The sequence below is a fragment of the Leopardus geoffroyi genome, chromosome B1, assembly GCF_018350155.1.
Source record: "Leopardus geoffroyi isolate Oge1 chromosome B1, O.geoffroyi_Oge1_pat1.0, whole genome shotgun sequence".
NCBI lineage: Eukaryota > Metazoa > Chordata > Mammalia > Carnivora > Felidae > Leopardus > Leopardus geoffroyi.
Genome location: NC_059327.1, coordinates 204,314,682 through 204,331,017, shown reverse-complemented (window position 1 = coordinate 204,331,017; position 16,336 = coordinate 204,314,682). Strand labels below are relative to the sequence as shown.

The following is a 16,336-nucleotide window of genomic DNA, read 5'->3' as shown; positions in this document are numbered from 1 at the left end:
GGCATAATAGTGTCCCTGGGGACAAGCACAGGGTCAGGTACACAGCAGGTGCTCCACACGTGCTCGCTGGGCAAATACAGACAGAGCAAGGCCCAGGCCCCACCCCGTGCAGATGTGATGCTGCCTGTCTGGCCCAGAGCAGCCACCAAGGACAGTGAGAAGGAGAGAGGCAGCATCAGGCCCCTGGGGAGGTGACCCTGAAGGGGGCGGCTCTGGGAACAGCTTCCTCCAGGAAGGAAGGAGGATTTCGGCCACGGCCAGGCAGCCTGGCTCTGAGGCTGTAACCCGTGCCTCTGCTCGAGGGCTGGCGAGGTTCTGAGGTGGACGGGGGTGGCTGTAGTGAGGCCACCCTCCTGGCCAAGCCGAGCCGAGCCCCTCTGCTCCCCACGCTCTGCGCTTGGGGCCCCCGCATCTGCTCCCACTTCTGGCCGGCCTGGCCTGCACCTGCTCTCCGTTCAATCCAACTACAAAGCTGCCTCCCTTCGCTGTGACTTGGAGCCCCCTCATTTCTGGGGACTTCCGAGGGAACTCCACACAGGGCTGCCAGGGGGGACGACAGGGCAAGGGCCCAGCCCACGGGGCCCTCACTCTCCCTCCCAGGACGAGGGACAGAGAAGGAACAGAAGCTCAGATGTGTGCGGGGCAGCCGTGGTCTGCAAACAGGGTGCAGTGATGCCAGTCAGGGAGAGGTGGCCTCAGGTGGCCGCTCAGTGACAATAGAAAGGCCTGCGACCATGGTCCTGTGGTCACCGGGCCTGGGCCAATGCTGACAGGTAGGCTGGCAAAGGGCTGAACAGACCCACTTGGCAGGCTTCAGGGTGAGAACCCAGAAGCCATGCGCTCAGGCTGTCTGATGCCTCACCTCATCCTAAACCGGGGTTTATTTTAAAACCGCCTAAGAGCGTCTGGTGCTCCCATGAGGCTTAGAACAGGCAAGTCCGTCCTGACCTGAGATGCAGGGTGCTGCCCGGCCCCCTGGGTGCTGTGCGGGGCTCCTCCCCGCGGGGCAGCTCGTCAGGGCAGGCCGGTCAGCGCGCACCTGCGCCGGCCTTTGTGCGCCGTGAGGCAGCTCCGAAGGAAAGGCAGCCTGGGAACCCCATCGCGCGGCCACAGACCCCACGAGGGGGCTCCGTGGCGGGGGCACCTGATCCTGAGCTTCCAGGCACTCGCCAAGGAATTTAGGAAAGAACCAGGGCCAGGCCAGGGGCTGGGCGCTTCCCGCAAAGCGGCGTGTGAACCGCGGAGGAAGGGCAAAGCCGGCTCTCACGGGAAGGGCTGCAGACCCTAGCGCCCCCCGCCCCATGAACATTAAGGCCCCGGCTCGAAGCAGCGTTCTTCTACACGTTTGGCCACAGAGAACCATTGCCTAGAAAGCAAACGATGTAACAAAATCACACGGCCCCGTCCGAGGGGACGCTCCAGGACAGGTCAGGCCAGACCACGTGAGTTGGCCCACTGGGGACGTCTGTCCTCTGCCTCCTCCAGCTTCGGGTGGAGGGAGAGTCCCGGAGCCCAGCAATTGAGGCGACTGTGACATGTTGCCCCTCTGGGGTGATGGGACCCACTCCTGTTTTCCCTGAGTAGGACACCGTCTCTTGGGGACAAGGACAACAGAAGGAGGCACCAGGCCCAAGGGGTTCTGGCAAGCTGAGACCCCCAGGGAAGCCGGCTCTGAGGACACAGCCAGGCCAGGGAGACTGAGGCCAGGCGGCCGCCCCCTTGCCCCACCCGGGAAAGTGAGGTGTCCAGAGGGCGCTGCCCAGGGTTCCCTGGGGTCCTGGGAAAGGACAGCCGCTCGCCCTGGCCTGTCTCCCAGCCCTTCCTCAGCCAAGCCTCTGCTCATCTCCGGGGCCTCAGGGCAGCGGCAGGTGCTTCTGGGCCAGCCCAGGGCGGGGTCTGCCCGCAGCTCCCACACTTCCGCACGGCACACCACGAGTCCCGCCCCCTGTGGGCGAGGGAAGCCCCTCTGGCCCAGAAGCTGGCCCCATCCTGCGGCACCACCACTGCCCCCCACTGCTCCCGCCACCGCACCCCCATTTCTCAAGGAGGGGATTCTGTGCCTGGACCAGTCCTGGCCTCCGCGTCACCCCACACTTCCCCAGGGCGGCTTTCGCCGACGATCACGTCCACAATCGGCATCCGCCACGAGGACTCCCGTCCTCTCTGCCCAGCTGCCCACCGGGGCCCTCCCTGACTTCCAGGCCCACAGAGACCCCCGCGGCCCATTGCCCTCCTCCTCCCTCTGTGACCGCCCTCCCCCTGCCCCCTCACCTGGCAGGAGAGAAGGGCAGTCCCTGTGCGGGAGTCAGGGTGTGGCTGAACAGCAGTGGACCAAGCCCACAACACCTGGGCTCTGACCTTGGCTCGGGGAAGCTCTGGGCACCCAGCAAGTGATCGGGCACTTCCTGCCTTGGCATACTTAGGGCCCAACCGTGTGCTGCCCGGCGTCTCTGAGCCCACGAGACCCCAAAGGCCCAAGCCTGAGCTCCCCTGCTCTCGCCACTCATCTCCCCACCCCCCCAACCTCCGCCCAGCAGGAAAGGCTCCCGCCCAGGCACGCCCCCCCCCCGCCCCGTGGCCAGACCAGCTGCTCCCACCTCCTCTTCACCTGACAGCTTTCATTTCACCTCCACGCCAGCCTCGAATGGCTCAGGTAACCCCGTCACACCCGCCCACGGGAGCCAGGGGCGTCCCACCCTCTCGTTACGCGCAGCCCCCCCCCCCCTGGCCCGAGCGGGGCGCTCTGCTTCTGCGTGCACCCCACGTGGCTCCATGCGGTGTGCGGGGTGCTCCTCCCCTGGGCTGTGAGTCCAGCGACTGTCCACGTCACCTGTCCAGCCGGGTGCTGGGTGTCCAGCCATCTCGCACTATCTAGGGTGGGGGGGTCCCCCCCTCACCCTCAGAACACTGGTGAGGGGCGCCAGCAGGCCTGCGTGGTGCTGTGCAGGCGGCTGACAGCCAGCGTTGGGGGTGTAAGTGCCAGAAGGGGCCCAGTCCTCCACAGTCCTGCCCGGCTTCTGCACGGCGGCTGCCCCGGGCCCGGGGAGCACTCACCACACGATGGCCAACCTGGGGATGGTGAACATGAGGGCCGGTTCATAGTCGTCAATCATGTCCTGGGTCAGGTACCCGAAGTCCAGGGCCCTGGCCGAGGGGCAGAGAGCAAGAAAGCAAGAAGGGTGAGGCCTGCCCGCCCACACCCACCGCGGCCCAGGTCACCCTCACCCGCGTCTGTGCTCAGCAGCCAGCCAGGAAGGTGACGCTGGACACCGTGGGCGCTCACACGCACACGGGGCCACTGCTGGAAACCGCTGCACTCCAGAAGGCCCGAGCAGGCCTGGTGCTTCCCTCTCCCCACTTTTCTCCTGCCTGACTCGCCTCCGGGACGGAGGGTGCTGGGAGGGGAAGGGGCGCTTGCTGAGGGGGGCCCACGGGCAGCGACGGCGTCCAGCCAACCAAATGGCTCGAGCGGCAAGAATAAACAGGGAACAAAAACACTGCCCCAGATGACCTGACGCTTCCCCGAGGAAACTGTCCCCCCCCCCCAGATTTATCCCCACTCCCCAGGCCAACGCAGCGGCTCTCTCGCTCTATGCTCAGTGGGCTGGCGCCTGCTGGCACCACGGAGGGAGGCTCCGAGTAAAAGGAACTTTACGCCATCGTGTTTTCCAGCAGCTTGAAGTGTCTTTCACACACATCAACAGGGAATAACACGTCTTTAATTACGATGTGACATTAGGCAATTTCAAAACTTACCTAATGCCACACAGCACTAGCTAAACAGGAGAAACATTCTAGACTAAACTTTAGTCTCAAAGTCTGACTTCAATTACTGCCCAAAGCACGACAAGACTGTTGACGATTGGCTCCACAGAGCCTTGTTCGGGAGCTCCATCCTGGCCTGTGGAGATGAGGAAATGAGAAGGGAAGAAGAGGGAGGGGGTGAGGCCGTGAGGAGGTGAGATGAAGACTGAGCAGGAGAGGAAGGTGAAGAGGTGAGGAGGTGAGGAGGGTAGGGAGGTGAGGGAGGGAGGTGGGGAGTGAGGAGGGTGAGGAGGTTTGGAGGTTGGAGGTGAGGAAGGGAGGAAGGTGAGAAAGGCATGGAGGTGTGGAGGTGAGGCTGGAGGAGGTGAGGAAGATGGGAAGATAAGCAGGTGTGGAGGGTAAGGAGATGAGGAAGGTATGGAGGTGAGGAGGTTTAGAGGCATGGAAATGAGGAGATGAGGAAGGCAGAGAGGTGAGGTGGGTATGGAGGTGAGGAAGATGGGGAGGTGAGGAGGTGAGGCAGGGGGGAGAGAGGTGAGGCAGGGTAGGGGGAGTGATGAGGTGAGGGGGGGAGGGAGTGAGGAGGTGAGACAGTGGGGAGTGAGGTGAGGCGGGGTAGGGGGAGTGGTGAGGTGAGGGGGGAGGGAGTGAGGAGGTGAGGCAGGAGGGAGTGAGGAGGTGAGGTAGGGGAGAGTGAGAAGGTGAGACAGTGGGGAGCGAGGAGGTGAGGCAGGAGGGAGCAAGGAGGTGAGGTGAGGGGGGAGTGAGAAGGTGAGGTGGGGTGGGGGGAGCGAGGAGGTCAGATGGGTTGGGGGGAGAGAGTGAGGAGGTGAGAGAGTGGGGAGTGAGGAGGTGAGGCGGGGTGGGGAGCGAGGAGGTGAGGCAGGAGGGAGCAAGGAGGTGGGGGGAGTGAGAAGGTGGGGTGGGGTGGGGGGAGTAAGGAGGTGAGACAGTGGGGAGTGAGGAGGTGAGGCGGGGTGGGGGGAGTGAGAAGGTGAGGCGGGGTGTGGGGAGTGAGGAGATGAGGTGGGGTGGGGGGAGTGAGGAGGTGAGGCGGGGTGGGGGGAGTGAGGAGGTGAGACGGGGGGGAGAGAGTGAGGAGGTGAGACAGTGGGGAGTGAGGAGGTGAGGCGGGGTGGGGGGAGTGAGAGGTGAGGCGGGGTGGGGGGAGTGAGGAGGTGAGGCGGGGTGGGGGGAGTGAGGAGGTGAGGCGGGGTGGGGGGAGTGAGGCGGTGAGGCGGGGTGGGGGGAGTGAGGAGGTGAGACCGTGGGGAGCAAGGAGGTGAAGTGGGGTGGGGGGGAGTGAGGAGGTGAGACGGGGGGAGAGAGTGAGGGCATGAGACAGTGGGGAGTGAGGAGGTGAGGCGGGGTGGGGGGAGTGAGGAGGTGAGGCGGGGGGCGGGGAGCGAGGAGGTGAGGCAGGAGGGAGCAAGGAGGTGAGGTGGGGGGGAGGTGAGGACCCCAGCTCTCCGTGCTGCCTGCCACAGCTCTGCTCCTCCACGGGGGAACCTCCCTGCAGGATGTGTGCTCTGGGCGCGGAGGAGAGCGGAGGAAAGTGACGGTGGAGCTGAGGAAGGAGGCTCTGGGTCTGCCCGCTGCCTGCTGGGGGAAGGTGACTTGGTAGCAGAAGGGGGCTGGAGCCTTCCCCCCCCCCCCCCCCCCCGCTGCAGGTGCCCCGTCCCTGCCTTGCCCGGGCTCCCCGCCGGCCTCTTTCCTCTTTCCGGGGAGGAGAGGGGCCCTGTGGCCGCCGGGGGGCGGGGGGGGGGCGGGCGGCCCTCACCTCTCCACGGTCTCGCAGAACAGCACAATGACCTCCTGCTGCACGTAGTACTCCCTGGGCGACTTCACGGGCACCATGGCAGAGACGTAGCTGCAAACACAGCCGGCGAGTGAGGGCTGCCCGCCGGCCACGCGTCCCCCCGCCGCCTCTCAAATGAAAGCCACGTCAGCTTCCTACGTGCACGCCTCCCAGCAGGGCCGTGTCTATTTTAAAGCAGGGTCAGCCTGGTCCAGTGCCTCCTGGCCCCCCGGCCCTGCCCCGTCTGGGCCCCGACCGCCCACTTCTGCGACGCCCCTGCCCGGGCACCCACCCTGGTGAGCGCGTGAGAATCAGCGCAAGAATGAACGCGCGTGTGGGTGGGTGAACCACGGGGTGGGGGTGGGGGTGGGGGCGGCCAGGACTGGGCGGTGTGAGCATGGGGGCCTCACGGGCAAGTGACACTTTGTCCAAATGTCCCCCGGGGTGAGAACGAGTTTCTTTCCTTCTGAGTCAGTAGCTCTACCTTTTCCTCGTTATAAAAGCTTATCTGGAAGAGGACACAGAAAACAACTGTCCGCGCTCCCACCTCCTAGAGAGAACCGCCTTTAACATCCAGGCTGGTTTCCTTCCCGAGGTCATCGGGTCACACGATGGACGGCTTTTACTAACTGGGATCACCGTGGTGTGGATTTGGGGTCCCACTGTTTCCCGCCTACTGCGAGCGTCTCCGTGCCTGTGGGAGCTGGTGGCGTGCCTGACTCCCCGTCCTGCGCTTCTCCAAAGCCCTGCGAGGAGGCCCCCAGGCCCCACCTGTGTCCTCCGAGGAAGGAGCAGGCGACGGCGGCCCGTGGGGAGTGGGGGGGAGGCACCGGCTGGACAGCGGGCAGGAGGGGATGGGTGGAGCTCACGGCAGGTGGTGGTGCTGGGGGATGGGGGAGAGGGCACCCTGTGATCCTCACAGACCCCCCTAACCTGGGGAGGTGCCCTCGCCCTCATCCCAGGCAGCTGGAGCGTCCCCGTGGCCCAGAAGCCACGGCCGCCTCTCCCTTGCTCTGCCGTGCCCCAGATCTGAGAGCATGGAAGTGATGCTCGGGTGTTTGTGGGGTGAGTGGGTGAACAGGTGGGATCAGGGGGCAGCTGGCGACCAACAAGCCCCATGCGGTGAGCCCAGTCACCAGGGGAGGCGAGGCAGGAGGTCAGAGGTGAGAGGTCAGAGGCAGGAAGTGAGGCAGGTGGCCAGAGGGGGGGAGGTCAGAGTCAGGAAGCGAGGTGGGAAGCAGAGGGTAGAGGTCAGAGGTGGGAAGCGAGGCAGGAGGTCGGAGGTGGGGGGTGGGTCAGAGGCGGAGGCGAGGCAGGAGGCAGAGGGGAGCAGCAGAGCCTCTGGCGGGCGGCACGTCCACTCTGGGTGACGGCTACTTGCAGGAAGCTCCCGGGTCTTTAGCGCTGGGGTGCATCAGGGAGAGGCAGAGGGGGTGGGCCAGACCCCCGGGAAGGTCACCCAGCCTGACCCCCCAACGGCCCCGCGTGGGGCCTCCGGGGTTAACTACGCGGACTGATGGCCCTGAACCGCCATCAGTAGGCGTGTGCAGCTTGAATACCGGGACCCCGGAACGCGCTGCAGGGCTGGGGCCTCCCCCTCAGGGTCACCTCAGCTCGAACTCAGCAAACAGGACGTCGAAGTGCCTCAGCGCCTCCCTCATCTTCTCGGTGTAGGTGCTGAGGTCCCGCAGCGCCTGATCACGGAGGGCGCCCCGCACGTCCTCCAGGCTGCGCGTCAGCTCCTTGGCCAGCGGGCGCATGGCCATGCTCTCCAGCTCGCGGTTCATGATGATGGAGCCGGCGGCCAGGCACTGTGGGCAGAGAACGCGGGGCGGGTCACACAGAGCCTCCTGGAGCCCGACAGCCCGGGGTCCTTCCTCTCCGCCCCCCCCCCCCCCCCCGGCTCTGCAGAGCCCGAGCTCAAGAGCCGCCATGGAGGGCTGTGGTGCCAGAGCCGCGGGGACCGTGATGCGGGACAGGAAGGCACAAGAGCGGTGGCTGGGCCCAGCTGTGACCCTCCTCCCCTGGGCCCCGCTCCCAGGAGCACCCTCGCCTCCTACTGTCTCCTCGCTCTGGGGCCAGCAGTCTCTCCCAACCCAGAGTAGCCACAGCCGCGACAACACATACTCCCCCTGTGGCTGATAGGGTCCCCCACACAGACCCGGACGTGGGCAGAAAGGCAAGGCCGACCCACCGAGGCTCTTGGGTCTGGGGGCTCCATGCAGGGGCCCTGGTCAGGTGACTCCTGCCCCCTCCACGCCCAGCCCACAGACTGGGGGTGGGTGCCCAGGAGTCCCTGACACCACGTTGGGGTGGCACTCGGGGCTAACCGGGCTCCCTGACCCCACTGCCCTTTCTAGGCAGTAAAGACGCCCCGCTGCCACAAATGCTCACAGACCTTCCTCTGAGCCAAGACTCATCAGTGCGGGACGCCCGGCTTCTGGGCGATAAGGAGGGTCCCTCCGTGCCCGCAAATCTGCCCACACCTGTCCTGGGCTGTGGGAGGCAGGTCACAGGCCTGTGCGGGCTGCGTGCACCTCCCCAGCTTCTTCCACTCGTCCAGTGACCTGGGGTACTCGTCAGACCCGGGTCCTGGCCAAGGGGCGGCCACGCAATCCCCGCGTGGGGCTGTGGTGTTGTGGGACTCCCCTGCCCACCTCGGGCCAGCACCCGTCAACGTCTTATCCTGTCAGCAGTGACCCAGAGGGGAGCTGGGACTACAAGCACTTTCCCGGGGGGCGGAGTGTGGTGTCGCTGATTTCCCACCCACCCTGGAGGGGAGTGTGGAGCTGGCTGGCACCGGGACCACACGGGAGAGACGGCGCCCAGTGCCACGGGGCCCAGGACCTACATCATGTCATGGCTCCACAGCTCCCTGCCCCGGGACCCACTCTACAGCGGTGAGAACGGAGACCAGAGACAGGGCTAGCCTGCCTGGGGCCACCCACACCAACTGGGGCCTTGGCGAGGACACCCTCCCATCAGGCAGCTCGGGCGAGTGGGGTGAGAGGGGTCAGGTGGGGGACACACAGGGCCAGGCCGTGCCCAAGGAAGACAGGGCATTCCCGGAATTCACTGCGAGGGAGGCAGACACAGGCTGAGAACCCCAGCACGGCCAAGGGAGGGGTCGCGAGGTGCGGGTACGGGAAACAGCTGGCTAGGGCGAGGCTGGTCCAGCCACCACGGGTCAGGCACCCTCCTCTCAGGCTGCAGTCCCCTCGCTGGGAGATGAAGGTCAAGGTCTGAGGGGTGGAGAGGGTGGTGGCTCCACTGAGGCACCCGAACACAGCTCCCAGCCCCCCGGGCGAGAATGACCCTTCCTGTCAGAGGGCGAGGGAAACACTGCTCCTAATTTAGGGTTGTTGCTGTTAAGAACCACCTGGAGACCCTTCACATCTGGGGGCCTGAGAACCTCACAGAAATTGCACATGAAGCTTCGTGTCCATATTGGCTTATGTAGATCTGGAGGGAGCAGGTTCATGGCTTTCCCGCACCTCCAAAGGGGCGTGCGGCCTAATCAGAACGCGTCGTCCGTAACCCAAGGCGGGTGGGGCTCTTGAAGGGGGAGGGAGACACCAGGTCCCTGCCCCCGCAGGTGCACACAGGTGCGGCCCAACGCCCCACACCGTGACCCTGGACCCAGCTGGCTGCCCGCTACCTCGGCCCCAAACCACAGCTGGCCCGCCAGGCTGTCATGCCGGATCTCCTCGGGGAACTTGACGCAGAAATCCCGTGGGGCTCGGTCCTGGGGGATGCACACATCCATGATCTGGTTAATGATGTTTAACACGTTGTCCTGAATCAGAAACAGAGAAAGGGCGCTAAGACACAGCCCCAGCTGGTGGCCGTCAGGTATTGCTTGAAAAATATGGAAAACACATACAGCGCGTTTTCCTGTTCTTTGAGATCATGAGGGTGATATGGCAACGGATCCCTGCTCGCTCTGCAATTGCTACAAAAAGTTTGCATGGTCCGGAAGCACCCGGAGTGAAGTCCCGCTCCCCCTTGCCCACGCCCCTTCCTCACACTCATGTAGCCAGAGCGCGGGCAGTGCTGTGATCTCCTCTGCTCACCGTGGGCCTGGGGGAGCCTCCCACGTCACCACGTAGATTTTTCCTCACCCTTTGTTCCGGCCGCTGGCCGTATGCCTTTGTCTTCCCCTGCTGACCCACGCCCACTCCCTGCAGCCGAGGCCACGAGAACGGTCTCTGAACACCTCTCTCGCAACACCTGTACACGAATTTCCTACGGCAGAGCCGGAGAAATGGCACTGCTAGGTGGACAGGTACACAAAAAGTTCACTTTGAACCGCCACAAGCCTGTGTCATCCTGGGTCTGTTCACAGTACAGACAAGCTCTGCTGTCCGGGAGTAAGGCCGCCGAGGGACAGTATGTAAAACCAGGCTTCTCAAACCCTCCACAGAGGACTCCAAGGCCTGTCCTATGTGAGGGCCTCCCCCCGCACCAGTGACCACAGGGGCCGGGGCATCGGGCAGACTCAGCAACCAGGGCCGGGGGCAAAGCCACTGTCCTCTCTGAACCTCAGTTTTGTAGACAGAGCAGGCCGAGCATCCCCTCAGACTCTTCTCGAACCAGCAGATCAATCACGGCAACATGTCAGTCAGCCAGCGAGGAAGGAGTGCCCCCTTTCTTCCAGGAGGTGGAGACCCTGACTCCGCCCCTGACGGCTGTGCAACCTGGGACGGGCCGCTTAACTTCTCTGATCATCCAGGAGGCCTGGAAAAGGAGACCAGCCCTTCAGGAGGGCTGTGTGAGCTGGAGGCTGTAAGACTCTTGGCTCCGTTTGGCCCACAGCAAGTCTTAATACATGGTAACTTTTGTTCTAAAGACTCCTGAGAATTATTTTACCTAATTTCCTCATGTTCAAAACACAAAGGATAAGAAACTGTTTTGAACTCTTTGCACATATAAGGGAAACATGCTCCTTTTATTGCTTCTTAAATCACATTCATTCTTTTCTTAAAATCACCCTGTTCTTTACACATCTACCATTCACTGTCTAGAATTATAGGAACATTGAAAGTTTAGTTTTTTTCTTTAATTTGTTAAGGATAAAATTAAGGCACATTTACCACGGGAAAATTGGAAACAGTGGAAAACACAGAAGCAGGGAAAGTGTCGCCGGAGGAAAGACCGCACGTTGGGCACGGTTCCTTTTCAGTCTTGTATTCTGCCGCTGTCACGGTCGCACGCCTGCCCGTCTCCACAAGCCCCACCTGGGATGGACAGCTATGTACGGTCCCAGCACACGGGCTGTCCCAGCACTGTCTCTCTCTCAAAACTAAATAAACATTAAAAAAAAAAAGGAAGCAGATATGGAAGATCACTACAGGTGGGAAGCATGACCTTTCTAATGCAAAAGTCAGTGCATTAAACCCTGAAGGAAATTCTGCCTCACAACACAAAAACTAAAAATAAAATTCAACCAACGTCAAGTGGTACCGCTGGCAGTTCCTTTTTAAAGGCTTTCTGGGTAGGAAAGCCCCTTTCTGGTGATTCAACAAGCTAACGAACAAATAGGGGCAGTCACAATAGTTAGCACTAGGTGTTTGTCTGCTATTGGGGGAGCCAGGGCTCTGACCTCCTCTGAGCTGCTTGGACCCACTCTCCGCCCTGCCTGGCTCGCCAGGACATCAGCTGCCCGAGGGTGAGGGCAGGGTCTCCTTCTAGTCTTGGTTGGGCCCCCAGTGCCCAGAACCGTGCTGAACACAGAGTGTGCCTCAGCAAGCAGTTGCAGGGCCTCCAATTCCGGCCAATGTGCAAGTGACAGGAACCGAATTTGCCTCCCTCAAGCAACAACAACAGTAACGGGAAAAGCAAGACTATGGTTCCCAAGACACTAGCCACCAGGCAGAAGAGAGATGGGCAGGACAGCCCTGACTGCCTGGCTCGCGGCCCAGAGCAACCGTTCGGGGCCGGGCCAAGAGGGAGGGCCCCCAGGCGGGACCCAGCAGAGTCCCCAGTGAAGAGCAGAGCTGAGAGTCCAGAGGACTGGGACAGTAGAAGAAAAGGCCCTGAGCCAGAGGACAGAGAGCTGCCCAGGGAAAACCACGCGGATCCGGGAGGGCCCTGCGAGGACACATGCCCGCGAGACCAGCAAGGAGGCAACGCATGCAGTGGAGGCAGCGGCGGCCAGAGCTCAGTTCTGTTCACGGGGCAGAAGGCAGAGCACCCAGAAGTGTCGCGGCTGTGGTGATGAGGGTGGTTGGCACCAGATTAAACTCAGCTCTGAGCCCCCCCCAACTTTTTTTTTAAATGTTTATTTATTTTTGAGAGAGAGACAGACAGAGCATGAGCAGGGAAGGAGCAGAGAGAGAGAGGGAGACACAGAATCCGAACAGGCTCCAGGCTCTGAGCTGTCAGCACAGAGCCCAACACAGGGCTCGAACTCACAAACCGTGAGATCGTGACCTGAGCCAAAGCCGGACGCTCAACCGACTGAGCCACCCAGGCACAACCCCCCCCCCCCCCACCTCCGCCAACATCTTGAAAAAATAGGATCCAAGAGGATCAGACGGTTTTTGAGGAACCAAACCGCATTACAAAACAAAGCTCAAAAAGACTGGTGGGAATACAACATTATTCAGCTCCCAGAAAGGCGAGATTCGTAATGTCAGACATTTAATAAAAAATCACCAGGCTTGCAGAGGATTAAGAAAAGATGACACATGATAAAAAGAAAACTCAGGCCGACCTGCTGCAGGTGGTGCAGTGGCCACCAGAGGCCATGGTGGAGGAGGAGGTGAGCCTCACAACAGACTCGCACGTGTCCCAAAAGTTCGCTGAGACCACACAGAAAAAGGGCCCACGCCGATCTAGGAGGAAAACGACACTACCTGAGAGGAAAACAAATCCACTGGATGAGGTTAAGCCCAGATGAGTCATTTCATTAGAAAAGAACAACCAACTTGAAGACAGAGCAGCTCTGCAGTGAGTCCGAGAACAAAACACATAACGACTCATGGCTGAGCGTCAGACTTCAACATGTCAAAGAGGGCGCCTGGGGGGCTCAGGCGGTTGAACGCCCCGACTTCGGCTCGGGTCCTGATCTCACAGCTGGTGGCTTCAAGCCCCATATAGGGCTCTGCCCTTTCAGCACAAAGTCTGCTTTGGATCCTCTCTCTCCCTCTCTCTGCCCCTCCCTTGCTTGCTCTCTCTCTCTCTCTCTCTCTCAAAAAATAAATAAGCATAAAAAGAAAAGATGTCAAAGGGGCTTATCACTCAAGACCTGAAAGAAGAGGACAGAAAAAAAAATCTTTGAAGGAATCACGACCAACTTTTGTCCAATTTAATGACCAACAATAAACTCAAGGCCCAAGAAGTCCAGTGAACCCAAAGCACAGGGAACACGAAGAAAGCTGCACCAAGTCACGGCATGATAAAACTGATAGAAACCAGTGAAAAGAGAAAACTTCACACGTAGTAAGAGGAAAAGATACTACACACACAGAACGAAGCCTCGGGTGACTCTGGATTCCTCACTGGGAACAGGGCGAGTGAGAAGGCACCAGAACGCTGTCTCCCAGGCACTGAAGAGCCAGGAATCCCAGGATCCCTGTCCCGCCTGCCAGCGGTGCCCATGGGAGGCGGCGAGAGCCAGCACCGTGCTCGGCGGTGAAACCGCATGCTTTCCCCAACACTGACGTGCAGATCCAGCGTGGTCCCGTTAGGCCCCTCAGCGGGCAGTTTCGTAGACTTTTATGCGCAGCTGCTCTATTTCATACAGAAACGCGAAGGACTGAGAGCAGCCCCAACGACTGCGAAACAGAAGCACAAGGTTGGAGATCTGACACGACGTGATTTCACACCAAGGATAAATCTGTCGCCCTAATCAGGACAGTGTGCAATTGGCCCGAAGTCGGGCAGATCAAGGGAACCGAACAGACAGCCCAGAACTAGGCCCACACGTATCTGGATACTGATTGTCGATAAAGGTGTCATTTAGCACAGAAAGTGTGCTCTGTTCGGTGGAGAAAGGACAGTCTTTTCAGCACGATGTGCAGGCACAACTGAAAATTCATTTGCAAAAATAAATAAACAACGTCGGTGCAGTCCTCACACTGTGTCCTGACGTTATGTCAATATGGATCACAGTTCTGAAACCACAGAACTTCTAGAGGAAAACACGGGGGGCAATCTGATGACCCTGGGTCAGGCCAAGACTTCTTAGAGAGCGCGTCAAAGGCACGACCTACAAGGGGGAAAGTGGGTAACTGACCTTTCTCAAAATCTAAAACTTACGTCCTTCACAAAACTGGGCAGAGAATGAGAGAACAAGCCACAGACGGGGAGAAAATAATTGTACGTCACAACGTGATGCAGGCTGCTGTCCAGAGTATATAAGGAACGCCCAACGGTCAGTACGGAAACAGTGCAGTCACTCAAAGGGAGGGTGCTGTGAGGAGCTCCCCAGCCTTGCCACAGAGCTGGTCAGCCTTGCTGGGACTCCCCCGGCCCCGGTCCTCCCCGGGCACAGCTCCTGTGACAGCAAGTCCAGACGTCTGGCCACGCGTGCACCCAGGCGCAGCGCACAGTGGGCAGGGGGCTGGGGTCTGCAGTGAGGGCACGCCAGGGACCCCCCTCTCCCCGAGAACCCACCTCTGCCACGGTGGGCACCAGCACCTTCCGGCACGGGGAGGTTCGGGGGTGCCCCTCGCCAGGTCACGCACACGGGGGAGACCTCAAACCGTCACACCACAGAGCTACAGCAAGGCTCACGCGCTCCCACCATGACCCATTAACCAGCTACACTTGGGTACTAGGTCTGTTAGCACATTTTGCCATTTAATTTTCTTCACCGAAGCATCTAAAATTATACTCCCTTGACGCCCAAACGTTACAGTGTGACTTAGGGAAAACAGGTCGATGACAGAATCCAGCCCAGAGTAACTGCAAGCCTGTTTGCACCACGAAATCCAAACCCAACTGTACTAGTGTCCTGGGGCCACCATAACACAGCCCTGCAGCTGGCAGCCCACACAACAGACATTTGCTCCTCTCGGTCCTGGAGGCTGGGAGTCTGAGATCCACGCGCGGGCAAGTTGGCTTCTGAGGCCTCACTCCTGGGCGTGCAGACGGCTGTCCTCTCCCCATGTCCTGACACGGTCGTCCCTCTTCTCTTCTTACAAGGACACTGGTCAGACCCCCCCATGACGATTTCATGTTCCCTTAATTATGTCTTTAAAGATTGGGGGTTAGGACTTGAACATATGAATGGGGGGGGGGGCGCAACTCGGCCATCGCGACAATCCGGGATTTACTTCATCCTTCGGAGCTATGGTTTTTAATCCTTTATGGTTTCTGAAGCAAGAGAACACACACAAACTGCACACTCACATGTGCCCCGGTCCATAATTTTCATGAGCTACAAGGTCATTTCGATGAAAACCAATGACTCGCCCTCCTTCTACAGTCAGAGCCAGCAAGGCGGAGCCACCAATGGGGTCCTGGGCCTTCTCCACCGCACCGGCTCTCAGCTCCCCGCTGACTCACCCCACGGCCCCCCACGGGCAGCCCATGGAGAGCGGGACTCACCAACACAGCCCATGTGCTTCTCACAGTATCACTCTCGTAAGAAGACGAAAGGAGGCTATTGGGGTTTTTTTTAAGTATTTTTAAAAATATTTTTAACATTTATTGATTTTTGAGAGGGAAACAGAATATAAGCAGGGGAGGGGCAGAGAGAGAGGGAGACTCAGAATCCGAAGCAGGCTCCAGGCTCCGAGGGGTCAGCACAGAGCCTGACGTGGGGCCTGAACTCACAAACCATGAGATCATGACCTGAGCCCAAGTCAGACCCTCAACCAGCTGAGCCCCCAGGCACCCCGACTGAGCCCCCCCGCAGATGCCCCGAGGCTCCTGGTTTTTGAGCATCTACTCTGCACCTAGCATCTGCCTGGAGACTTTATGTAACAGACGCCATTATGGGGCAGAAAGGTTCAAGATACTACACGCCCCAGGGGTAGGGCCTGCAACACAGCTTCATTTAAGAGAAGTCCGCACACTGAGGATGAATATTGATGGGACTTCCCTGTGTTCTGGGCCCCAGCAAGCCCCCGCCCCCACCAGAGCTGGCTGAGCACAGGAGAGAAGAGGCCGCAGACAAGCACCAGCTGCCCTTCACCTGCCCTTCACCTGCCGGTGAGCAGGCGGCACGTGCTGAGGCTCTCGTGGACCACCGCAGCCCGCCAGGCTCCCACCTGCACCCCCGAGGGCCGACCAGCCGGATGCCAAGCACCTTTCAACGGTCAGCTGAGCAAGCAGATGGTCGTGGAGCACTGGCCCCGGCTCTGGCTGGAATCGGGGTGCATGAAGCCCCCAGGACTCACTGGTGAGAGAAGTCAGACTTCCCAGCAGGCGTTAAATGGCGAGGCCATCACCCAGAGGGCCTCTGTGGGGGCCCTCCCCGCCCTGAGGAAGACTGAATGTACTCCCACACTGGAGCCAGAGCACTGACTCAAACAGAACTGAATGGTGCCCAGTCAGAGACCCACACGTGGACGCCTCCAGGGGCCCCTGGAGAACTAAGCCAGGTCAGGCTGATGCCATCATGCATGCCCCACACAGACGCCACGCTCAGCAGGGGGCTGTGCTGGGGTTCAGGGGGCCTAGGGGCCCCGAGATGCCCCAGACGGGAAGACTCAGGGGCCCGTCACCAAGGTCAGGGTCAGACGGCAGGGGGACGAGGAGAGCTCCCATGGCCAGTGCCGAGCCACCAGCCTCAAAGCGGAGAAAGTCACGGCCTCCAGGTGC

At 60.7% G+C, this 16,336-nt stretch overlaps 1 protein-coding gene across 3 annotated transcripts in view; it reads right to left on the bottom strand.

Annotated features, from left to right (window-relative positions):
- ZFYVE28 (zinc finger FYVE-type containing 28) overlaps window positions 1-16,336 on the bottom strand; it is a 115,563-nt gene that overhangs the window by 42,293 nt on the left and 56,934 nt on the right. For 2 of the 3 annotated variants that reach the window (XM_045474789.1, XM_045474791.1), the window contains exons 3-6: window positions 9,222-9,359; window positions 7,172-7,374; window positions 5,546-5,635; window positions 3,055-3,144 (exon numbers count right to left, since the gene is read on the bottom strand). In XM_045474789.1, coding sequence (XP_045330745.1) covers window positions 3,055-3,144; window positions 5,546-5,635; window positions 7,172-7,374; window positions 9,222-9,359 — 521 coding nt within the window. The remainder of the gene's footprint in view (window positions 1-3,054; window positions 3,145-5,545; window positions 5,636-7,171; window positions 7,375-9,221; window positions 9,360-16,336) is intronic. The other variant, XM_045474790.1, reaches the window with a different exon arrangement.